At 43.7% G+C, this 26,628-nt stretch overlaps 1 protein-coding gene across 3 annotated transcripts in view; it reads left to right on the top strand.

The window, feature by feature from the left end:
- Window positions 1-26,628, top strand: part of TULP4 (TUB like protein 4) — a 236,029-nt gene that overhangs the window by 153,729 nt on the left and 55,672 nt on the right. For all 3 annotated transcript variants that reach the window (XM_059940909.1, XM_059940911.1, XM_059940910.1), the window contains exons 3-4: window positions 5,509-5,637; window positions 13,872-14,033. In XM_059940909.1, coding sequence (XP_059796892.1) covers window positions 5,509-5,637; window positions 13,872-14,033 — 291 coding nt within the window. The remainder of the gene's footprint in view (window positions 1-5,508; window positions 5,638-13,871; window positions 14,034-26,628) is intronic.

Raw genomic sequence — 26,628 nt, 5'->3', positions numbered from 1 at the left:
AGACAACCCAATTAAAAAGGGGCACAGGATCTGAATAGACATTTCTTCAAAAAAGGTAAACAAATGCCCAGTAAGCACTTGCAAAGATGCTCAAAACCATTAGCCATCAGGGAAATGCAAATCAAAACCACTTCACACCCACTAGGATGGCTATAATCAAAAAGACATAATAGCAAGTGTTGGAGAGAATGTGAAGAAACTGGAACCTCATACATCGTTGCTGGGAATGTAAATTGGAGCAGCCACTTTGGAAGACAATCTGGCAGTTCCTCAAAAAGTTAAACGTAGAATTATCATTTGACTCAGCAACTCCACTCCTGGGCATATACCAAAGAAAATAAAAACTGATACACAAATGTTCAAAGCAGTATTATTCATAGCCAAAAGATGGAAACAACCCAGATATTTATCAACTGAATGGATAAACAAAATGTGGTATATCCATACAGTGGAATATTACTTGACGATATAAAGGAAGTAAGTACTGACACATGCTCCAACATGGATAAACCTTGAAAACATTATGCTGAGTGAAAGAAGCCAGGCACAAAAGGCCACATATTGTATGATTGCATTTATCTGCAATGTCCAGAATAGGCAAATATGAACAGACAGAAGATCAGTGATTGTCTAGGGCTAAAGGGAGTATTGGAGGCTGATGAAGATGTTCTAAAATTTACTGTGATGATTGCACAGCTCTATAAATGATATAAAAACCATTGAGTTTTACTTTTTAAATGGGTTGTATGGCATGTCAGTTTTGTCTCAGTACAACTGTTGACGGCCCCCCGCCCCGCCCCAAATCTCACTTGGACTAGTTTTAACATCTTAGTGTTGAAAGAGAACAGTATAAAATTCTAAAGAAATATGGTTAATCGTCCTTCAGGAATACTTTTTTTTTAAGTTTTTTTTTTTAAACGTTTCTTTAATTTATTTATTTATATTTATTTTTGGCTGTGTTGGGTCTTCGTTTCTGTGCGAGGGCTTTCTCTAGTTGCGGCAAGTGGGGGCCACTCTTCATCGCGGTGCGCGGGCCTCTCACTATCGCGGCCTCTCTTGTTGCGGAGCACAGGCTCCAGACGCGCAGGCTCAGTAGTTGTGGCTCACGGGCTTAGTTGCTCCGCGGCATGTGGGATCTTCCCAGACCAGGGCTCAAACCCGTGTCCCCTGCATTGGCAGGCAGATTCTTAACCACTGCGCCACCAGGGAAGCCCAGGAATATTTTAATTTAGAAAGATTTGTGGAGTACTACTGTGTGCCTGGTGTCATACCGGGCTTCAGGAATACAGATGCAAAGAAATCGTCAGGCTGGTGAGAACCAGAGATGGGGTGCAGGGCATGAATGCGTGCACCAGAATTGGGTAGGGGGACATTGCTGTGTGCCTGGTGCTGCTCTAAGGTCCTTTCTCATCATAGTTTTCACAATAGCTCTAGAAGGATTGCTGCTGTTACCCCCGTTGCAGATGAGCAAAAGGGACCCAAGCGGGTCAACAGGGTGCCCGAGGCCATGCAGCTGGTGAGCGGTGCAGCCGGGGCTGAGCTCTGGACCTCACGGGACCATCATGCTGGTGGGCATGAAGCCGTTGTTCACATTGAATTTCTTCCAGCCTCTGTTTCAGGATGCTTTTGGTTCTTTGTTAAAAAACAACTAAATGTATCTAAAATTCAGTTGGCACTCATTTTGTTTTTCTTGTACAAGTGAAGTTAGTGCTGTTTCACTTAATAAATTACAGAATAAGAAGAACTGAGTGGTAATAATCACTTACAGGGATTTATAACTTGAGCTCTTTATATTTAGCATATATCCAAATTACATTCTTTTAGGGTTGAGGGAAATATTTCTGAACATTGGTGATAATGGTTGTTCACTGAGGTGGTTTCCTGTATATATCTATAAAATAGAAATTATATCTACCAACACCATTTGAAGCATTCCTGCCTCAAACGATGAACATTCTTGGATGAACTGGTGCCTTGGATTAACTGGCACTAGAGTTTTGTTCTGCCTAAAAATAGTTCTAGAAGTAGGAGGTGAAGTGACTTATTGAGGGCATTAGAGTACAGCCCAAATAGGCCTTCAGCAGACCTGCACTGTATTTTTAGTGTAGATTTCTCTACCGTTAATTGTACTCAATAAGTATTTATTGATAAGAATAGCTATAAAATGATAGAAATCTTACATTGGAGAGGGTGACAGGCTGGCATTTTGGGGGAATAATCAAAGACCTGGGTCAAAACTTGGCTTAGCCTCTGTCTGTAGAGGAACACATACTTCAGCTAACATGTTAAATGCTGAAGTTCTTTTGTGCCCAAAGCAAACAGGAGCCCCGTTTTCCTTTAAAAGGGAAGGAAAGCTCTGCCTTACAATGCCTGGGCAGCTGCTTAGCACCCTGCCACGTCATCTGGGCAACTGAGAACCCAGCTGGCCCCTGCTTGGTAATTCCTCAACACTCTGGTATGTCCTGACATTGCCAAGCCGACTGGAGGGATTCGTAGAACAGGAAATGAGCTGCCGGGAGATAAGACGGGCAGCTCCGAATCGCAGACGAGAGCGGAAATGAGAAAACGAATCCAGGGAAACAACATCGCAGTTTAACTTTATTTTTAAACCAAGGATCACTGGAAAGATTTCTCTCTCTAATTTAGGGGAGCAACCCACCTATATTCAGTTATACCGGTTATACTCACAGCAAAGAAGTGTGTGTATGGGGACTGCATTTCTGTTTACTGCTGCATCTCAACTGATAAAGAATTATGAAAAGATGACATTGAGTCTGTGAACTCTTTGTTTCTCCAACAACTACTACTACTGTGTTGTGATAAGACCAAGAAATTTTTAACCTTAGAAATAACTTTAAAATATTTTTTTGCCTCTGCTCTTTTGTGATTGTGTCATGCTGCGACTTGCAGCCTGTCTTCATGAAGAAGAGAGGTTTTGTTACTGATAATAACTAAATATGCAATCATGTGTGGTGATGGTTGTTAAAGGAAAAAGGCAAAAGTATAGAAAATGTGACTAACCTCTGTTCTCTGAAATGTGACGCCTTGTCATCAAATGTTATTTTATAAGGAAGGTCATAGTAGATGAATGTTCACTGTATTTAACTTAGGAAATAAATGTTCTTATTTGTCATATTCTGCCCTCTTGTAGCCATCCTGAAGTGCATTAGTGATTGTGGGCTTAGGCGATGCAGGTGTCTTTAGGGACCAAACTGCAGCACGTTGTGGGCGGCACTGCTCAGGCCGATTGTTGTTGGGTCTGAAAGAAGTTTATGAAGTTGGCTTTTATTGGCTACTTGGAAATTCTAAATTTTATGACACATTCAATGCGGTGCGTTTAAAGACTTTTATTGTGTTGGTTTTACTATTTTTTAAAATTAGATCAGTAATTTAAATACAGAATTTTTAAAGCTAGACTTTAAAAAAATGAATCTGGATTTGTTGCCCTCCCATCCGCCTGTTTTGAGGCCCCCTCCTGTGTATGTTCACAACTCTGTACTTGCATATAGAGCAGGATATTATGTCTATTTAGTGAACTGAACTCCGCAGGGACAAAGATTTCCTAACTTTCTATCCTCACAACCTAACAGTTTGTAATAGGCAGTCTGTCAGTATTGGCTCTTGTTAAAATGCCTTTGGGAGTCGAAAGTAACCTCCTTGAAGTAGTTTTCAAAGCATAACTGAATGAGAATCGTAACTTATGTGTGGCTGTTTGGCATGATATCCTCAGCATTCCTGTGTGTCGGTGTTCGGAGGTGAGCATGCCTCTGCCCTTTTCCTCCGGTGGCCCAGCTCAGCAGGAGGAGGGTGCACGTAAACCCGTGGTTATAGCAGGTGGTGTGAGCGCGGCACCTGCAGAGCAGTGACCAGAGCGGGACAGGCAGTCCCCGTGGAGGGACAAAAGCTGGATGGGGCCGCCGGCAGCTGGCAGTGTCCACATCCGTGGAACTTGCATCCGTTTTGCAGGCGGGCCATTGACTAGCTTAGATTTGGCCGACAACTGCCAGGTCTCGAAAGATTGCAGCCTTTCAGCTCTTGATGCACAGTTTTAAAAAAGAGCTGCAATATCCTTACATTTTAAGTGGGTAGTAATTTCCTCTTGGACAATTTGAGGATTTTAGTATGCATCTTGCAACAAATGCTGATACCACCAAGTGTGGTGGACCAAGGCTGGGGGGCCTCTCCTAGCTCTCTGGTGCCCATGGTACAACTTTGAGAAGGGACAGGGCTTCTGTGTTGGTCTGTGGTTTGGACGCAGATGGACGTGAGGAGGGATCTGTGCTTTTTGGAGGTCCGTGACCATCAGTCCTTGGCCTCAGCTGCTCGCAGTCAGTATTTCAGAATATAAGTGGAACTTGGAGACCATATGCACCGGTGTGGCGTATTCACGAGGGTTGTTAGCTTATTAGGCACGAGGTCCTGGGGGGAGACAGGATTCGCATCTTACGAGTAGCAGGTGTGCTCTTGCTGGTTAGTAACAGTCCTCGTTTGACTGACATAGATCAGTATGTGTCCACATATCCATGGCTGTCTGCCTCCCAGCTGGACTTGGCGCTTGCTGAGGGCAGGCCGCATCTTCTCCACCTCCGTGTTGGTCACGTGGCAGCGCGCAGCATGGATCTGATGCGTATGAGCTGGACGAAGGAAACGATCACGGTCACCAGCGTGGGCGGGCCAGGTGGCCTCCGGAAGCATTCCCCGTGGGGAGCCCGGCGCTGGTTTTGTGCCACCTGGGACCACTTCATAGCCCTGTGCCCTTACAGGTTTTACTGGGCTCTGTGAGGGCTGATCCCACAGACCACCTACCAGCGGCCACCTTTTACGTGAACGAGTGGTAGTTGAGAAAGATGAAAATGATTGTCCACGTTCAGGATTTTTCAGATTTAAAAATTAAGTTCTCATACTCATCCGTTTTGAAGCTTATAATTTCTTCCTATTTCCTCTGTGATAAATCCTGAACAGCTTAGATATTTCAACTGTGTGTTTTTTCCAAATTGGCATGCTTAGATGCTGAACTACTTGGAAATAATATAGCCTGGCAAAGGTTCAGAAAATTTCACTTTGGGAGAAAATGAGATTAAATAGGCCCCACCCTTTCTTCCATCTGTACCTAGCAAATAGTGCCCTGACTCAGGTACACAGTAGGTTTCGAGGACATCGTTTCCCCGCCGCCCAGGGCCCTCAGGCGAGCGAGCCTGGCACTGTGGAGGCAGGGCCGGGTATGGTGGGCTCTGGGCCCCCTCTGTGGTCACGACGACGGGCACTGCAGCGCTGTGGTTCGTGGTTTGCTCAGGTGCCTGCTGTTTGTCGGGAGGCCACGTCACGTGGGCCTGGTCCCCTGAGGCGCTGCCATGTGTCCCCTCTGCTGGACTCCCCACCCCCCGTGCTCCCCGAGTCCTTTCCTTTGTCCGTGCGTTCTAGTTAGTTCTGGGTCTGGTAACTTCGTAGACGTGATCCCGGCCCACGGGCTCCTGCCCTGCAGTAAGTGTCTTCTTGGTCGTTTGCTAGGTCGTGTTGGTGAGGTGGAACGAGCCGTACCAGAAGCTGGCCACGTGCGACGCGGACGGCGGGATATTCGTGTGGATCCAGTACGAAGGGCGGTGGTCTGTGGAGCTGGTCAACGACCGCGGGGCCCAGGTGAGCGGGCAGGAGGCTCCTCCAGGGAAGGGCGGAGGGCAGATGAATGAAACCAGGGTCCTGCTTCTCGTGCTTCCCGCCGAGTACATCACTGGAGCGGGAGAAGGATCGTCCTTCCTTCCCTTCCGCTCTGCGGCTGTTGTGAGAACGCTCCAGGTCTTAAGCTTTAATTAAAGCTGTGCAGTCGTTTCTCACCACTCAGTGTTGTGATTACCTGTTAAATTCGGATTTGACGAAGCGCTCCTGGCGTAGCGCCTCTTTGCTGCCCTGTGGAGGTATTTTCCCGCGTTGTCGTCTTCCTAGTTCCCTCACGGGGAGCTCCACACGACCGTTCTCACAGCCTCCTCCCCAAGCCGAGTTTTTAACACTCTCTTTGGTCAGGTTTCAGTTAGCGGGGCCACCTGTTGTCATCGCTCAGCTCTCCCTTCTGGCACCAATTTGTCGCTGCTCTGAGGGAAACAGTTGCTCCAGGGACGCCCTGCCGAGCTGTGCTATTTTAAAAAGCACTTCGTGGCTTCTAGTGGCTGATGGTATGGCCCTGGCTCTCCCTCCCCGGGAGGACGGCTGCGTGGAGCTCCTGTCTCGTGTGTTTAAGGACACGGGTCCCATGCCAAGGATTTGACAGGCCCGAGTGCTGCGGGAACCTTTATTGACAAGGGGTTTCTTAGTCTCTTTGACTCTCCAGGGTGGTTCCCCTGTGACTGCCTTTCTATACATTTCTAAGGAAATGAATTCTCACCCTCTCTCCTCCCATCTGTTGCTTAAATAAGCTACGAGCTCTCCAACTTCGAAAGATGCAGACCGGTGAGGTGACATAAAATTGCAGGGAATGAAGTTCTTACTAGCAGTTACTGTTAGGCTGAGGAACTTTGTAAGATGTCATCACAGAAGGCAAACCTACCTCTGGGTGCAAACAGAACGTACTTTTTTGTGTGAGTTTATTTATTTGGTAGGGTCGGTGTAATAATTTTGACTGACTCTGGTAAGGCCTTACCGGTTTCCTATATTCCGCTGTGAGTGGAAAAAGGAAGAGGTGGCGCCTACCCTGTGACTACTAACTAACCTTGAAATTGAGCCACAGCTGTGGAAACCTCCATGCCCGTAAGAAGTTCACGTCACCTAGAAGGTGGCCGCTGTGGTCAAGAGCGTGAGCTCTGGAGTCAGCGTCTCAGTCCATGGCGCTTCAGTAGGAGATACTTTACTTCTGTGCCTCAGTTTCCTCATCCGTACACAGGGAGTTTAATGGTACCTGCCTCCACGGATCACTGGGAGGATTACAGAAGATTACATATGGAAGGGAGTTCCCTGGTAGCCCAGTGGCTAGGATTCCAGGCTTTCGCTACCGTAGCTCGGGTTCAGTCCCTGGTCAGGGAACTGAGATCCTGCAAGCTGCATGGCACAGCCCAAAAAAAAAAAAAAAAAGATTAAATGTGGAAAATGCTGTGACACTGTCTGCACGTGATGGTTTTCCCCACAAGTTGTGATGGTGCCTGAAGCACTTAGGAGGTGCCAGCACCCATAACCGCCGACCACAGGGCGTACCTGCCCTCAAGTCGTCTCCATAATGTCATCACCAAAGACCAGCTTCAGGCCTTGAGGCAGCGACTCTTCACAGCTTCCCGTGAAGTGGAGACTCTTCTGAACTTGCCCTTGAGGGTCTTTAAAGCGCCGTTGTTCTCCCATCCACCAGAGTGTGAAGCCTTTCCCTAGAAAGGCCCAATGATCACGTGAGACGTGTCTTCAGACCTTGGCCGGCACGAGGTCTTACAGAGCGTTACTCGGAGAAGGACAGTGAGGAGGACCTCGGAATGGCGCTCAGTGCTGGCCTTTCCCAGGTGTCATCCCTCACCTCCACAGGAACCCTGTTGGGAAGATGTTGTTACTCTCAGTTAATGGAAGAAAAAACCCAGGTCAGGGGAGGTTGAGTAACTCACCCAGGGAAGTTAGTTCATGGTTTGTAAAGCCAGAATTTGAACCCAGGTTTGAGTCCGAAACTCTGTCTTGTTCCCAGACAATAAACTGTTTTCTCTTTAGCAGAAATGCATATACTCATAGCACATCCAGAGACCTCAGGCTTCACTGCCATTGGCGAGTCTGGCCCCCCCAGCCTGGTGGTGCTGCCACACTGTCTCCTGCTGACGGCAGCTTCTCTGAGGAGGGAGGCATCTGTCACCTCCACATCAGAGCCATGTGGCCTCTGCCACCGCCATATACCCTCAGCCTTTCTTTTCATTGAGAGTTTGGCACAGAAAAAAAGTGTGTTAGAAACAAGAACAGATGAATTCAGACCTGGAGGTGAATGAGCTTACATGGACCATAGACCATCTGGAAGCACCTAGAATCTCCCAAAAGCCTGTTCCTTTCAGGTTCGACCAGAGTAATCACTGTATCTTGTGATCTGATCCAGATCTTCATACAGCTTTGCTGTTTGCCACTCTGATTCTACAGACCTCAGAATCCATTGAGCAATTGTTATCGTTAAGCACTTGCATTTGGGGGAGATTTGGCTGCTTTTAGTTGTGTTGGAGTCGCGTCTTGTATGAGAAGCGTCAGGCGCCGGTGAGGATGACTCACTGGTGGAGGGAGCGGAGGGGCCGTGCTCCGGGAGCGGCGTCTGGGGGCAGGAGGGACAGTCCTGTGCCTGGAGGAGGAGCATCCTTGAAGTGACACTCTTTAGAAGAGGTGACAGGTGATCTCTGTTATATAGCATGCCTTTCATTGTCATGAAGTAATCAAACATTTGGCAGAAGCCAAGTGAAGCTTTAACACTCTTTTTTTCAGGAAATGATTATGAGTCCTTTATTTCAAAAATGAGTCTGGAACAGTGCCTGCATTATTTCATAGCATTGGTCACAGGCCAGCTGTGCCAGGCACAGGCCTTGGACCGTCTGAGGAAAGGCTGTCTTGGGCGGCGGGCCGTCCAGGCTGCTCTTCAGCTTTGGTCAGTCATGTCGAGAGAGCCCTGAATGTGGGGCAGGAGTGCCACGGCCCCCCGCATCGGATAGACCACAGCAGAGGGCTTTCTGCTTATTTCCTTAACAGCACTAGGGACTCAGTTCCCCTGGTTTTGTTTTTCCAATTTGGTATAGTCTTATCGCTCTATGCTAATAACCTAATTTAGTAAACGCAATTAGATCATGTAAACATCCTCTGTTACCATTTTTTGTGACTGTAAGATGGGTGGTGCCTTGGAGAAGCATCTTGTCACTGGCTATACGTTTTCACGCTCTAGTAAGATGTTTTTCCTTTAGCACAAAGATAAATGAGTTAAAACCCATGTAAATAAGTAACATTATCTTTGCAAAATGAAAGGACTTTTACACTTCATTGTAGAATTAATGTGTTGTCTGTAAAAAAAAAAAAAAGTCTTTTAAGTTCTTAAGAAAAACTAGATAACGTAACTAGTTGAAACATAAGGTCAGAGAAACCAAGATTCCGAGTTGAGAAACAAACAGCTTTTTCCAGTACCTTCAGACCAGCTGTTGCGGAGCTGTCTCACACACCCATGCCATTGTCATGAGGGGGACGTGCTGACCACTGATGACCTATAACCCCTGCTGGGAAAACAGCAAGAAGTTCATGTCCTTTTGGTGTTTGTTCATTTGTTTTATTACTACCTGAAGTGTGAAAAGTCCAGTAACGTTACAAATTTCAATGAAGGTGAACATTTCCAAGTATAAGCAACAGTGAAGATGATAGATAATCAATTTTTTTAAGTTAGAAAAGATTTAAAAGGTAGTACAAACTGAAAAAGTAAATTAAGGCGAGAGAAACGACCAAATATAACAATAATTAGAATAAATGTAAATGGACTGACGTCACCGATCAAGATGATGCTTGACAGATTACGTTTTTAAAAACATAGCTATATGCTATTAGGAGCCACACCTAAAACTTAAGGACATATACAAGTTTAAAGTAAAAAGGTGAAAAAGATGTATTGAGCAAATATCCAGGAAAAAAGAAAGCTGGAGTAGCAACTGTTACTTTCGGATAAAATAGACTTGAAGATAGAAAGTGATGTTTCGTTTATAGAGTGCTACCACATAATGATAAAAGCTGTAGTTTACCAAGATGATATTTTAAATATGTATGCCCTTATTAATAATAGCATCAAAATATATGAAGGAAATTGACAGAACTGAAAGTAAAAACTGATAAATTCATTGATATACCGAGAAGTTTCAACAACAAAAAAAATCGAAGATATAGGAGATGTGAGCAACACAGTTAACAAGCTTGACCTAATGGACACTTGTAGTGATTGCACCCACCAAGTAGAGAACATACATTTTTCTCAGACACACACAGAATGTTCACAAAAGTTGATCATGTTCTGAGGTTTCGCAGACCTTTTCTGTGAAGGGGCAAGATGGCACACATTTCAGGCTTTGTGGACTAGGAGTCACAATTGAGGATATTACGTAAGTTCTAACAAGGAAGAAAAGAAAACCAGAACACTTCTTGTTGATAAAGTTAAAAAGTTTATTTATGGATGCTAAAATTTGAATTTTATATAATTTCACATACAACAAAATAGCATTCTTCTCGAAATTTTTTCCTAACCATTTAAAACCATAGTTTGTGGACTGTACAAAAATAGGTGGCAAATAGATTTGGCCCACTGGCCATAGTTTGCCAGCCTGTGTTTTAGGGCATTCATAAAACCTAAACAGATTTCCATTGGTAGCTCTCATGATTATGGACCATGATATCTGAATGGGTTAGAAGTTAATAACAAAAACATAAATTTACGAAATTGGTGGGAATTCCCTGGCGGTCCAGTGGTTAGGACTCGGCCCTTTCACTGCCGGGGCCCAGGTTCAGTCCCTGGTCAGGATACTAAGATCCCACAAGCCATGCAGCATGGCCAGAAAAAAAAGAAAAGAAAAGAAATTGCTGCATATTTGGATATTTGGTCATTTTTAAATGCATTGTTAAATAGTTCATGGGTTAAAGAACAAATTTAATGGACATTTATAAAATCTTAGATCTGAATGATAACGGAATCTCTACATATCAAAACTTGTGAGATAGGATTAAAGTGGTGATATAAGAAAATATATATCCTAGGGTCTTCCCTGGTGGCGCAGTGGTTAAGAATCCGCCTGCCAGTGCAGGGGACACGGGGTCGAGCCCTGGTCCGGGAAGATCCCACATGCCGCAGAGCAACTAAGCCCGTGCACCACAACTGCTGAGCCTGAGCTCTAGAGCCCGCGAGCCACAACTACTGAGTCCACACGCCACAACTACTGAAGCCCACGTGCCTAGAGCCCGTGCTCCGCAACAAGAGAAGCCACCTCAGTGAGAAGCCCGTGCACCACAACGAAGAGTAGCCCCCACTCGCCGCAACTAGAGAAAACCCACACGCAGCAACGAAGACCCCACGCAGCCGAAGATAGATAGATAAATAAATAAATAAACTAGTTAATTTTTTTTAAAAAGAGAATATATATCCTTAATTTATGTGTATTAGAAAGGAATAAAACTCTGATCAAATGAACAACGGAGTAAATCCAGTAAAAGGAGAAAGAAAATATAATTTAAGTAAAAGTAGAAATTAATGCAATAGCGCAAAAATGATACAATAGAGGAGATCAACAAATTCAAAAATTTCTTTGGAAAAAAATTAATGAAGTAGACAAACTGCTGGCAAGCCTTGAGTAAGAGAAGAAAGATAAAACCTAAAATAATTTTATGAATGAAAAGTTGAGCATAACTCTAGATAAGGTAGAGATTACAAGGTAGTCAAAGGTAAATAAAAGATGCCTAGGTAATTCAGTGGGGGAAGAATCATCTTTTTTTTTTTAATTGAGGTATAATTGACATATACTGGTTTCAGGTGTACAACAAAATTTGTATCTACTGGGAAATGATCACCACAGTACGTCTATTTGACATCCAAGGAATAGTCTTTTTGACAAATGGTGCAGAAGCTACTGAATATCTGCATTTAAAATTTAAAAAGTAGAACCTTGATTCTTACCATACACCCTGTGCAAAAATTGAATGAATCATAGACATAAATGTAAAAGCTGTACACTTCTTCTGGAAAGTTTGGGTTTGCCACCTTGGGTTAGGTAAAGGTTTCTTGGATTGGATACAAAAAGCATGAAACGTAAGAGAAAGAACTTGATGTTGGACTTCATCAAAATTTAAAACTTACTTTTTCAAAGATATCCGTAAGAAAATGAAAAGGCAAGTCACAGAATGGGAGAAATTATTTGCAGCACATATTCTGATAAAGGATAGTATCTAGAATTTTTCCAACACAATAAGAAGGTTGAAAACTTCTGTATATCTGTATACATATGTGTATGTGTGTGTTTATTTACGTATATAATGAATAGGTGAACGTGAACGGATATACAAATAGGTATATATGGCAAGGGATGTGAATAGAAAGGTTCCAAAAGATGATGTGCATATGATCAATAAGCACATGAAATGATGCTCAGCATATTAGTCATTGGGGAAATGCAAATTAAAAGCACAGTGTCCTACCACTACACACCTACTAGAATAGCTAAAATAAAAAAGACTGGCAACACCGAGTGCTGGTGAGGTGTGGACCTACTCACGTATATTGCTGATGGGAATGTGAAATGGTTTAGCCACTTTGGAAAAGCTTGGTAATTTCTTATGCATTTAAACATACATTTACCATATGACCCAGCAGTTAATTCCATTCCTAGGTATTTACTCAAGAAAAATGAAACCATGTGCCTACAAAAAGTCTTGCACGTGAATACTCATAGCAATTTTGTAATAAGCAAATACTGGAAACAACCCAAATGCCCAGCCCTTTGGTGAGATGAATAAATTGTGGTATATTTATGTCATGGAATATTACTCATCTATAAAAAGAAATGAACTACTGATGCACACAAGAAATCAGAATACTCTCAAAATTATTATACTGAGTAGAAGCAGTCATAAACAGAAGTGAACATACTGTGTGGTTCTATTCATGCGAAATTCCTAGAATAAGCAGCTAGTTAACAGAAGTTAGGTCACTGGTTGCCTCAGACCAAGGGTGAGGGCAGGGAATTGACTGCCAAGGGGAACTTTATTTATTGCACGTAAATTATAGCTCACTAAAGGTGATATTTAAAAGGATAGTAAGTACTATTAACAACTACTTGCCAACAGTTTTGAAAACTTACATGAACTGGACAAATTCCTAAAAAAATATTTTAACAGAACTGACTCAAGAAGAAATAAAAAGAGAAGCTTGACTGCTGCTAACACTATTAAATAAATTGAAGCAATGATTAAAAATCATCCGACAAAAAAGTGCAAAGCCAGATGGTCTTACAGGCATGTTCCACCAAACTTTGAAGCAACAGGTCGGCCCAGTTTATACAAATTCTTCCTGGCCATGGAAGAAAAGGGACTACCCTCTAACTCATTCTGAGAGGTCAGCATTAACCCTGATAAATTCAAACAAAGACGTTATAAAAAATGAAATCACAAGTTTGCCTCACTCGTGAATACAGATGTGGAAATCCCAAACACATAATCAACTTCAACTATATGTGTAAAGGACAATACTTTACCTCGAAGTTGGGCTTCTTCTAGGTATGAAAGGATGGCATAAAACTGGGAAATCCATGGAAGTAATTTGCTGCAGTAATAGATTAAAAGAAGAAAAACATGTGGTCCTTTGAATAAATGCAATAAATGCATTTGATAGAACTCAACACCCAAGTATAAGTAATGTGTTCCGGTTAGAGATTATTTCTCATTTTGATTGAGGGAGTGTTGTTAGCAAGACTGAGAAACGTATATAATCAGAAACTGAGAGCTTTACTATCTTGATAAGTGACTACGAGACACTGATGGAGAATCTGTTACTATAAGGGGCAGGCCGTAGAACAGTGTCTAAAAGCAAGGATGCTGGAGCCGCACAACCCTTGATCATTCTTGGCTCTGCCCCTCGCCAGCACTGTGAGACCAAGGAGAAGTTACTTCTCTCCGCTGTAGGAGGTATTACCGTGGGCTTAATGAATTACCATGTGTGAAGCACTTAGCACCTCCACGCTGGCATATGCTTTTCAAATAATGTGTTTTATGTGTTATTGTTAAAATACATGCAACAACATATTGTATTGTCTCTTTAAGGCCATCTCGATCTTAGCCAAAGGCTAAGGTAATGACTACGTCTAGTCTTTGATAAAAGTGCTTTCCCTTTCAGATTACAAATTGACTCCTTTTATCTGTGTGTCCCAAAGGTGAGTGATTTCACGTGGAGCCACGATGGGACTCAAGCACTTATTTCGTATCGAGATGGGTTTGTCCTGGTTGGTTCTGTCAGTGGACAAAGACACTGGTCATCTGAGATCAACTTGGAAAGTCAAATCACATGTGGCATATGGACGCCCGATGACCAACAGGTAACGCCTATTGAACGTGATGTGTCATGTTAAAACTACTTGAGCTGAGCGGGAAAAACGTTAAGTACTAAGGCGGTGGGGTGGCGGTGGGGGAGGGAGAGCTGGCTCAAAGGCTGGTAAGGAATGACAAAGGGAAAGAACACTGAGCTTGTCCAGGTAAAAATTAACACCAAAATTTCATGTGTTAATAGATTGGGGAAATAACATTCCCCACCAATACTGTAAATAACTGAGTTAACAATTTAATTATAGAAAATACTCATACAAATTTACTTTAAAATCTACACAAATAGCCAATTGATAAATGGATAATGGACATAAATCGTTCACAAAAGAAGTTCAACTAGTCAGTAATCATGGTAGGAAAGTATGTATTCTCAGGGAAAAAATGCGAAATAGCATAGTGAGAGGGTATATTTTCACTTATTAACAAAGAAAATGATACCGATGATTTTATTGATCATTCGTTAACGGTTTAATCAAATAAGTATTTTCATTCATTGCTGGCAATAATATGCATTCGATCTTTGGGGTGGCAAAGATTTGATACAATTTTTAAGCAAGTCTTAAAAATTATCATCTGCTTTGACCTGGTAATATGCTTTAGGAATTTATCTAAAAGAGACAAAATGGGAAGAAAATAAAAGTTGTAGTCATTAAAGCATTATTTATGATAGTAAAAATTTGGCAACAGCCTACTGGTACGAAAATAGAAGACTGGTTATGTAAACTGTGGTATAACCACTTAAAGGATCATATAGTAGTTCAATAAATTAGAGATCGTGCTTATAAAGATGACGTAATAATCTGAAAGAGCTCTTATGATATAATGTTAAGGAGAAAAACCAGGATACGAAATGGTGTATGTGGTGTGATTACATCATACAGCAACCGAAGGAAACTACCCACATTGTCAAAAGCACTGGAAGGAAATTAATCAAAATGCCGCATGTAGGTGGTTATTTTATGGTGAGCCTCTGGGTCATTTTTAAAACCTAATTTCAAGTTTTTCTTTAAGGCGCCTATTTTATGGTCATGATAAAATGATGTATAATAACCTAATAAAATTATATATTGATAATTCATTTTTTAATATAAGGGTTGACTAGTTAAAACCTTTGTAAATGTAAAACTTGTGTTTTCCAAGTACAGGAGAATCCATAAAATGCCAGAACATTTTATACTTGATATTTCCGTTTAATTTTGGTAAAATCGAACAGTATAATATGAAACCATAACTTTTTTGGGAACCTTTTTTATTTTTCTTTTTTTTAAAGAATTGCTTACTTCTTGTCACTATATATTTCATGTTTCCATTTTTTTTTCAAGTAAAAATGCTCAATATTTTTTTCTCTTCTCAAAATTAGTATTATGAGAATTACAAGGAGGTACTAGTCTCAACTCGGAGTTTCTTCCCTCCCCATCCCCCAAAGGCCTCTTAGTATCCAATAGCATATGTGTGTTTCTGTGTGCAGCACTTGGATTTATTTATTACAGCATTTTATTTTTGTAGGATTTTACTGCCCCTGCAGTCTGCTCAGAGATGCGTGCCGTGGCCCAGTGAGTGACCCTGCACACACACTTAACCTCTCCCTGCTCCAGTTTCCTCCTCTGTGACAAGGGGTGTGAATTATTTCCTGCCTAATTCCCAGGGCTTTTGTAATGATCGGATGAGGGAACAGATGCGAAAGCAGTTAAGAATATGTCAGAGGGAGTCTCGGCTTCCTATTCTTCCCTCACCTGGAGTGATGGATCCGTGAGGCTCATGTCACGGTCCCCCCTGAGCTGTGCTGGCCAGTGTCCCCAGCAGACTGCATACCTGGAGTGTGACAGGCATGGGACCCAGAGAGGCTGGGGACACAGTGTGTGAGATGCAGCACCTGCCTTTGAGGGCCTTGGGCCACTGGAGGAGGCAGGCCCACAAGCGCCTTGTGCTGCGTCCAACATGGTTGCCCAGGTGGCAGACAGCATGGTGTTGAGCGGGGGACGGAAGCGAGGTGGGCTGCAGCTTCGACTGCGTTCTCTAGGCCTGTCGGCAGGACCCCAAAGCAGCTTTGCAGATGGTTGGGCTCCTGGCCCACACCTCTGTCTGGATGGCTGTTTTTATGGTTCTGTATTGAGGGCCAGCAGGTGGGATTTCATTTGAGGAAAGTGCTCCATTGCCTTTAAAAAAAAGATTGCAGACCTTGGAGGAATTTAACACAGGGCAGAGGTGTGTGGGACGCTCTATGGGTCATGTTTGAACTGAGACATTCCTCCCTCCGTCTCTGTCATTCTTTCATATCTTTTGCTTAGTTTGAAAATTATTGATGAGAAAAGAGTGTGAAGACAGTATAATGTTTGTAATGTAATTAATGCCCTGAGCTCTGACATTGGGACAGTCTCAGGTGTGGGCTGCAAGAATCCGGCTACATCTCTTCTCTTCTCCTGGAGAACCTTCTGCCCTTGATGTAGAGTAAAACAGCCTCCAGGACACCTCCTCACATCTTGAGACAGTTCTGATCGTAACGGGATTTTAGGCTGCTTCCTGTTAACTCTTCAAAATGTAAGCAGTACAGTTTTACAAGCAGTGAGTTTGAAATCTAGCCATTTTCCTGTTTGTCATATATTTTCCTCTTTTTTTCTGGGGGGTCTGGGTGAACACTGTGCCTCTTCAGACATGAACATTTACAAATATGCATGCAGCTCGCTTTGAGTCTTAGCTGAGTATCAGTTCCCTGTCAGAGCCTTCCAGCTGGCTGTGGAGAACGTGAGACGTGTCTCCGTTAAGAAAGGTGGAGATGCTGGCACGTGATCCAGCATGTGTCTGGGAGTTAGTGCTGCTGTCGCAGGAGGAGAGAGCAGCTGGTGGGTCCGTGTCTGCAAGAGCAGGACAGAGAAAAAAGCCTCAGACTTACGTCTGATGCATTTGGGTTGATGAAGAAGGATTTTGTGGTTAAAGTTCTGAGCACAAGAAGAAAACTCCCCCTCCTTGCCTTTCCGCCCTCCCTGGGAGAACTCCAAGAAGGCAGCTCCCAGAAATGGCCCTCTGCGGTGGGGACCAGGGGTTCTGCAGAGGACTTCTCAGGCCGCTGGCCTTGTCCCATTCTTGTCCCAGTTGCCGCTTCTCTGTCACAGCTCCCACGAGAGGCACGTGCATGGTCTGGGTGCGCCAGCCGTGTTTGGATTCGTTTTAAGGGCTCTCGGGCGTCAAAGCCATGTGCACATGAGGCACGTTAGCGGCTCCTGTTTGCACACAGTCAGTGCAGCCCCTGATCAAACAGGACTCATTCAGTCCCGGCGTTTGCAGCCTCCCTCCCTGAGCCAGTGGTCCTTCCCACTAAACCCAGTCCTGGCCTGCTGGCCTTTCTTGCCACTTCCCCACACTTTCTACTCAGGTTGCCTGCCCCCTGGGCCCCCGGAGTCTTGGAGCATCTTCTCTCTGGGCTCCTGCCTCGGGTGAAGCCTGTCCTCCAAGCAGCCCACGACTTCCCTTGGCTGCTGCCCCACTGCTCAGCCCCTTCGGCCCCGGCCACACGTCCAGGCTTCGTGCTCTCTGGTCGCTGCTCGCCAGATCCAGCCCCTGTTCCAGCCTCGTCTTCCCCTTCCCAGTGCCGCCCTTCGCCTGCTCCCGGAAGCCTTCCCCAGCTGCCCTGTGCTGGCGCTGCCGCCTCAGACTCCCGTGCTCCTTCCACTCTTTCTGGGCTTCCAACCTTGGCCTTCCCCCTATTTTCCTGTCCTTGGGGCGATTTCTCCCACTGCCACGTATGCATCTCAGGCTCCCAGCTCTGTGCTATGCTCATGTCTCCCTCTCGTCCTTCACACTGAGCCCCGGCTGCCCGCAGAGCCCACTGGAATCCCGTGTGGTCCACACTCTCTGGTCCGTCCTCGTCCCTGCCCTGCTCCTCTAATTGCTGACCACTTACGCCCCCGACTGGGGACCGTGCTTGACTTTCCCTCTTCCTTATCTGCACCCTCTACGTAGTCGCTAAACCCCATTGAGTCCACTTCCTAAATACTTCAGGGCCAGGAATTGATTTATTTGTGTTTAAAAGTGGCAGGTGGCTGTGCTCAGACTAACGTCAATGAGGGTAGGTGGGCTCCACGTGCCTAGAGTGCTGGAGTAGGGCTGGTTGATTTGGGCGCGCCCAGGTCCTTCCCACCGCTCCTCTTCTGCAGCTGCGTCCCTTGGCCGGTTCCTTCTGTCGTGTCCGGTGGCTGCTTCTGCCAACTGGGCTGCCTTTTTCTTGGCTCATGTCCCGTGAGGGAGTGAGTGGCTCTTCAGCTCTTTGAAGTTACTCGAAGGTTCCCCTTGGCTACCGCAGTGGCTTGCACACGGTGTGTGTTCCTCACGGAGTTGTGTGCCTCTGCCTTCCTGGGGCTGGGGGTGGCCTACGGCCCGGGGAGCGGGGGGCGGAGAGCACCCAGCAGAGCGCGGGGCAGCTCCACTTCCGTTAGTTTTAGATGTGACGTTGGGATGTGAATCTGCTCCCTCTCTGCGCAGTCCGCTTCCTCTCTAACTTCCTTCCTATTTATTTTTACTAATTTTTATTAAAGAGCTGTAGTTTTTAAAAGTCAAATAGTACTACTGGGTTTATAATGAATATTTTTTAAAAAACACAAAGCACAAGCACCGTTCAGTCCCCTGTGCCGTCCCGCCCGCCCCCAGATTCCTGCTCCCTGGGGTCTGCACTTTTGCTTGTGTTCCCCTCCGCATTTCTGAGTTACGCACTTATGTGCCAGGTCTCGATCTTTTTTTGGACTCAGGTATTCTCTGCTGACTTTGCACGTGGGAGATGAGGACTTGGCTGTCTCAGAAGGCCCCCTTCCGCGGCTGCCCGCCCCCCACCTCCCATCCTCCCAGTGTGCTCTGTCTTCTCGCTGAAGGCACGACTCACACACAGAAGAACCAGGATAGCATTGCCTTCCTCATGCAGTCATTTGCTTTTTCCAGAATTAGCAAGGTTGCCTTATTTATTTCCTTAGTTTTCTGTGTACCAGTCACAAATTAACCCCTCTGCTCTCCAAAAAATGGAAAGTCTCCTCTGAAATGTTCCACTGCCCCAAGTGGTACATCCGACTCACTTGTCCCCTCGCGCTGTCCCTCCCCGGGCCCTCAGCCGCCTGCTCCGGCCTGAACCGGTTGCTCTTGGCCTGCAGCACACCTGACATCCTGAGCACCTGTTCCCTCATCTCCCCCTGTTTCTGGGACGAGCGCCTTTATTTGTGTGGTTTGTCCCCTCATTTTGGTGGAACGTGTCTTCAGGGTGTTGTATGTTTCCAGATGCTGTGCTTTGTCTCTCTCACCTGTGTGGCTGGGACATGGTGGTCATTTTCCAACTTGTCCTTCGCCTCCAAGGACTTGTCTTAGTTCTGTGATATTTTCTTTTCTCTTTCTGGAAATCTTATTATTCAGATGACGTTCTTTTAGGTTGATGATTTGATTTTAATATCTTTTCTCTTCCTGTTTCTTTTCTTTGCCTAATCTTGTTTTCTGGGTGATGTCCTGAGCTATATCCTCCAAGTTTTCTTTGACTTTTAAAAAATTAATGCTATCACATTTTTAATTATTAGGAGCTCTTTTTGTTTTGTTTTCTGATTGTTCTTTTTTTAAAAAAAATCATTTTATTCTTAGCTCATGGAGAACAAAACAACGTGAGGATATTGATTGGAAGTTTTGAAGTATTCTTTTGTATCCTTCATTGTCTTTCTCCTCCAGGTTCTTTCTGGTTTTGTTTTGGCTTCTCTTTTTCATATTAGATGCTTTTCTCAAATGTCTGGTGATCCTTGGTTGTCTGCTCATATTTAAGAGGTGGATACTAAAAAGTACCTGGAAGCCTGTGGAATGGGGTAATGAGTGGACCTGTCCTTCTGCTTGGAAGACCCATGTGGACATCAGAGTCTGTCTTTGAGCCATCTTCTTCCTGGCCGTGGCAGGGTTGGAGGCTGGCTGCCTGTGGGCCTCACCTGGTGGCTGAAGTGGGCCCGCTTTTAGCATTTAGTTGCTGGGTTTTTCACCCTAGGCCCCTGAGCTGTGTCTGGCCTTCTGTTCAGCCCCTTCACAGAGAGTAAGATGCGTACCCGCCTGCCTGGGTTGGAGAGGAGGTGCGGAGGGCTAACCATTCCTTTTCAAGACTTCCAACCAGTCCACTCTGGGAAGGTGACCCTAATCCGCTTACTCTTGGGTTCCCTGATGTAGCTTTGGGCTTCAGCTCGCTCTGGTCTGCTCTGTCACGTACCACGTGCTCTCAGTTTCTAAGTGTTGACTTCTCTGTCTGCTGACCTCTTCTCTCCGCTGACCTCTTCTCTCCAGTTCTCTGTTAGAGTTTCACACTCATTACCCTCAATTGAGTGGGGTTTGGGAAGGTGTTCAGTCCATCACGCAACCCCTCGTACCTTTCTAGGCTTCTCTCTGCCCCCGCTCTCCCCTTCACACTCGCCCTAGTGGACTAGTTTGATTTCCTACGCTCACATTGCTTTCCTACTTTCAAGCGTGCTGTTCCTTCTGCCCTTGCCCCTTGTCTGCCCAGTCAATTTCCGGTCATCCTTGAAGGGTCAACTCAAACATCACCTCCTCTGTACGGTCTGCTGCCTGCCACCTTCCTCCACTCCAGCCCAGGCAGAGCTAATTAGACTCTCTCTGGAGTGTTCCAGGAGCACCTCCTGTGTACCAAGAGCACATTTTGTAACATTTTCCGCATTGTGTTGTAACTGTTGGCTGCATATTTTCTTTCTTACCAGATGTGAGGGCAGGGGCCACGCCTCATTGTTCCCTGTGCTGCAGTAGTGCAGTCATGCAGTGAGTGCGGGAAGAATACTTTCTCTGGAAGCGCCGGCCTCCCCCTCCTCTCCGCCTGGTGATGATTAAGTCCTTGGCCTCGCCTAAGGAATTGCCATATTTCCTCCCGTCCTCAGGTACCACACAGTCATGAGAGGAATTCTTGGTTTACCCCACATAGGTTGTCCTGGGAGGACCCAGCATTAGTTTTTCATTCATAACTGTTTCATACAGAAAAGTCTAATTTTTTGGTTTTTCACACCTCCTGATACTTGTGTGGAATCTTTCATTAGTTAAGGTGGTTGGATTTGGGGTTGGGGTGGGGCGAGGTTGGTTTTTTTCTTAATTTTTTAGGCTGTGTGGTTATCCCTCCTTTAGAAAGCAGTTTGAGGGAGGATCCTAATAACTGAATTCTTCTTCCTACTCAAATCCAAAAACAGTTTCTGAATATGAATTGTCAGCTTCATCTTGATCCACGGTATAGAAAATTCAACTCAGTGACAATTATTAGCTATTAGGATATAGTACCAAGAAAATCCGCGTGGTTTCCTTGGATGAAGGCCTTTGCAAGATTCCACGTTTCCATTTCCTGGCATGGTGTCCCTGCAGAGCTGCCTGGGGACGGCGGGTTAGGATTGATGGCATCTTCACAGACCACCCTGCCCTAAGATTGTTTTCCTTTTTTCTTCCTATGTCATATCTGGCCCCTCTTTTTCCCCCTCTTCCATCTCTGCTTTACAGTAATGAGAATATTTTTATCCTGAGCCAACAGACTTTTCAGTGTCAATATTCTGAAATTCTCCTCTTTCCCCAGTGTGCCTATGACATACATTCATTTTCTTAACTTTAGTTGTAAGAGAATTGTGCACCACTGTTACCATATTGCAGACCTTGGTCTCCATGGTGCAGGGGGGTACTTAGCCTCACGAGGATTCTCTCAGTGGTATGGTGAATAGTTATTAGTTATTCTTCTTGTGCAGGGGAGCAAAGTCAGCAACGACGATTTCACCAGCTTGGTGACATCATTCCCAATAAAAATTCATGATGAACATCCTGGAATTCCATTCAGGAAGTCTATAGCCATAGGAGGGACACTTTAAGGCTCTTTTCCTTTAATGAGGACACAGGTCAATATTTTTAAAAATCTTAAAGGCAAATACTTGTTCTTCATAAAATTTGGAAGTACTGATAATTACTTTGTAGAGTTCATCCAGATGATGACAGATACAAACTATGATTAACTTATACAGCAGGGGTTATTGTGTGATGATGATGAACTTCAAAAACAGGAGAACGATCCTATACAATAGAAGAGAGAGAAATAGACTATGAAAACAAATTTTCTGCTCCAAAGGATTTATAGACACAGTCTTACAAGTGAAACCTATTATATCAGTAGACACATATTATGCTTGACCTTCAATTATAATGAATAACCAGTGGTCTCTCCTTTGGAATGTTCTGTTAGGAAACAAACATTTGTCACAAAGCTGGAATATTTAAGTGTTTGCTACTGATGTTAATAGTCCTAAAAAAATACAGGTATTCTTCACTTTATATACTAGATTTTAAAATGTAGGTGAACTGAGTTTTTGTAATCATAATTATACTTTAAGTATCCATGTAAGGAAATCTTTCCTATTTAAAAGAATATTCTGTAGAAATTGCTCTCGTTTAGAAGGCAGTTTGGTGTGAAATGAGAATTCTTCACCTAATACATCTTTTTGCTAGATGTCCAGACTTCAGTTTTCCACGAGTAGAGGTAATGTTTGTTTATATACTAAAACTTAAAACCTGGTACTAAATACTAAAACCTTTTTTAAAGGAAGTCTTAAATACTTAAATAGACCTAATATTTTCTTAGGCACTTTAAGCTATGATTTCAAATAAACTAGAAGGGGTCTGGGGTTGGTACGTCTTAAAACAGCCCCAAGGGAAGACTTTCCAATTTTCAAGTCTTAGCACACGCAAATGTGAGTGGGGTGAAATCTTCTCCTCTGGCCTCCATCCTTGTGTGTTGTTTTGTTGTTTTTGTTGTTTTTAACCTAGGAAGAGAGGTTTATTCTTTTTGCTTTTGGATACAAATGGTAGATCCCAAGCCTCCTCTCATCGGCTGAAAGTAAGTTTTTCACACAATGTGGTCCCTCCTGATCCAGTGTCTGGTGTCTGCTGATGTGATCAGTGATCCACCCGCGTTTTTACAACAATTTTAAATGCAGTCGGTGCCGTGATGTGGACGACAACAACAAGAAAAATCACTAAAAGTACCCTTTGTGCCTCCGTGACATCTACGAAATGAAAGCTGTTGTTATGTACACGCTTCGTAAGAAACATGACCTTTATTTCTCATTTGGAGTAGACTGGAGTCAGGACTTGAGTGGTGTAGCAGGATCGTTAAAGGGGATATTTCAGTGCAGGATTAATTCATTTAGTTCAAATAATTTTAAAAATAAACAAATTTAAATCATTACTATACAGCATCTTTCCAGAGATATGAATTGGTGAAAAAGGAGCTATTATGGTACTAATATACGCTTAAAGCTTTAACACATTAGTCGGTTGAAAAGAGTAATTATTCATTTAATTTTGAAATATAAGGTTATGAAGTACCAACATAGAACTCAAGTAGATTTGCTGACTCCCTCGAAGTATTTTAAGTAATAAATGATTCTGTAGGGTTTTTTTTTTTAAAAGAAATTTATTTATTTATTTATTTAATTTTGGCTGTGTTGGGTCTTCGTTTCTGTGCAAGGGCTTTCTCTAATTGCGGCAAGCGGGGGCCACTCTTCATCGCGGTGCGCGGGCCTCTCACTGTCGCGGCCTCTCCCGTTGCGGAGCACAGGCTCCAGACACGCAGGCTCAGTAGTTGTGGCTCACGCGTCCTGTTGCTCCGCGGCATGTGGGATCTTCCCAGACCAGGGCTCGAACCCGTGTCCCCTGCATTGGCAGGCAGACTCTAAACCACTGCGCCACCAGGGAAGACCCTGTAGGGTTTTTTAATTTTATAAATTTTAAAACTTTAATTTTAAAAAATTCAGTAACACGTCAAAAATAAATAAAGAACCCAGATATTTTACCACATTTGCTATTTTATCCTTTTATTCTTTTTTTTTTCTGTGCTGTACTTAAGGCAAATCCCAAATAGCATGTCCTTTCACCCATACTTATTTCAATATAAATCTTTTCAAAATGTGGGATTTCCTTCCATAACCACAGTGCTGTTATCTGTCATACCACCTCTTATCTTTACTTTGAAGAAGGTCTTGTCAGATTAAAGTAAATGATTTGTCTGGGGCTTGGATTAGCCATGGCTTTAAAGGAGGACATCTGTTACATCAAGAAGATGCGTGTTCATTCTGAAGTTTTTCTTTGTCTTGCACTGTAAGATAGGAAATGGTTTATAAAGGAAACTTTAAACAGCAATGTAAATCTTTACTTTCTCAGCTAAAAATGTGATGTTGCCACCATAGTTTTATAAATGAAAAGTAATTTACTGATATTTGACATACAGGAAATGACTGTCTCATAGATGAGGCCTGATCGTTGATAGAAAAAAAGTCAGACTTAACAAAACCAAAATAAAAAGAGTCACAGTTTGTTATTTGCAAGGAGTTTCTTCTTCCCCATAAGAAAATATTCTGCTCTGCTGGCTGTGTAAGTGCTGGCTTTGGAGTGACTCAGCCGACTGCCCCCCACAGCGCTGCTCCCGCCTCCTCCAGTGAGCCTGCATCTCGTCCTTTTAGGTAGTAATTACAGGAACTGTATAGGTCTTAGCTTCCCTGCAAAGACTTGAAAGCCACTGTGCTAACACCGTGAGAGAAGAACATGGAAATCTCTCACACAAGCTCTTGTTCTCAAATTATTTATTACTATTATTATTTTTAGTCCACAAACTCACTAGAGTAACAACTCAGTGAATCATTCTTATTCTGAAGACCCTCAGTCGCGAGTGAACTGTAAGTAGGTTAAAGGACCTGTGGAGTAGAGCTCCTGCCTAGTGGCTTGTGGAAACATAGCTTTGAAATCAGATTTAATCTAAACCAGTGGAAAAAGTGATTCTCTTCCCTCTCTTCCCATTAGATTTTCCCATGACTTTTTAGTGGTGCATGTACTAAAAAAGTACTGTACAGGGGAAGCTCATCTTTATTTAAAGCCTTGAACTGAACATATATAGGAATGCTTCTTGCCAAAATAGGCAAGGAGGATGTGAGTAACAATTAAGGAAAATAATGGAAACATAGGAAAGGAAATCAGGAGATGGCCTCCCACCCATTATGGCTATCTTTATACTACTATGAATACTGTTTAAATTTTTTTGGATTTTGTTTGTACGTGTGTGTTCTGGATATTCTGTTGAGCTCTTGATAGGAGAAAATAGATTTCTTTAACGAAAACAGGTGAAACTACTGTGTCTGTACTATTTTGTGCTATTTTGGTTGAGTGACATTGGCAATTAAGTCATTTAAAAATGAAATTGCCCTTTGTTATCTCCAGACTCAGATCATTGTTGGATCACTATATAGAACACTCAGTATAGATAAATTATAAAATATGCTAAATAGAAAATCTTTCTTGAAATTTACATTTGGCAATTTAGGTTAAGAATGAAAGATGGGAGGCAGTTATTTGTGTACCATGGCTGTTATTAAATACACCCTCTAAAGAATATGTTGTGTAGGAGTGATGTTAGCAGAATGGCAGAATAGCAAGCTCTGGACCCTCCTTTCTTCAACAGGCACACCAAATCAGCAATACACAGACCAGTTCCCTTTGTGAGAAATCTAGAAACCAGTTGAGAGGCTTCTGCACCCCAAGTGTGTGTGAAACCAGCCACATCAGAATTGATAGGAAAATTTGAGATACCCTCTTGCCATAATCACTACCCCTGGCAAAGTGCCATATGATTGGGAGAAAACTTCCAGCTTCTCCCTGGGAAGAGAAGGAAAGAACTGGATCATACATCCAATATTCTGATTTTTTTCCTGGGTGTAGCCTAAGTCACTGGCTTCTGTCTCACCTGTCTCAAAGGGCTGATTGAACACTGGGGCCACTGAGAACAGAGGTGGCAGTTTGAACTATCACTCAACACAGCCCCTCCTCCTGGCCCAGCACAGAGTGAGCTGGTGAAAAAAACCCCAGATTCCAGCTTCTACTTTGGGTGGGGGGTTGGGTGGCAGGGAGAGTTGGACCATGTATCCAATGTTGAGATTTCCTGAGGGCTGCCCAAGGGACTGGCTTCTGAATTAGAGCACTGACAGGACCCAGCATACTCTATACACCTTGGGGCCACTAAGAACAAAGAGAGTGGTTTGGACTAGCAAGATAAATCTCCAGAAACTGACCCCAATGAAATGGAGGTATATAATTTACCTGACAGAATTCTAACCAGCAGTCATAAAGATGCTCAGTGAGTTCAAGAGAACAAAGCATGAACCAAGCGAGGCTTTCAGATGTTTTTTAAAAATTAGAAATTAAGTAGCTGAGGTGTACAACAACTGAAATGAAGAATACACTGGAGGGTTTCAGCAGCAGATTAGATGAAGCAGTGGAAAGAATCAGGAAACTTGAAGATGGGTCATTGGAAATTATCTAGTCAGAGGAGGAAAAAAGAGTGAGAGCATGAAGAAAGCTTGAGGGACTTGTGGGATACCATCGCCTGGACCAATATATGTATTATGGCAGTCTCAGAAGAAAAGAGAGAGAAAGGGGCAGACTGCTTATTCAAAGAAATAGTGGCTGAAAACTTCCCAAATCTGGGGAATGAAATGGACATCCAGATTCAGGGCTCCTCATGGATCCCCAATAAGATGAACTCAGAAATCCACACTGAGGTACATT

This window comes from Balaenoptera ricei, chromosome 12 (genome assembly GCF_028023285.1).
Source record: "Balaenoptera ricei isolate mBalRic1 chromosome 12, mBalRic1.hap2, whole genome shotgun sequence".
Taxonomy (NCBI): domain Eukaryota; kingdom Metazoa; phylum Chordata; class Mammalia; order Artiodactyla; family Balaenopteridae; genus Balaenoptera; species Balaenoptera ricei.
The sequence above is the reverse complement of the archived record's forward strand: the minus strand, read 5'-3'. Positions and strand labels throughout refer to the sequence as shown.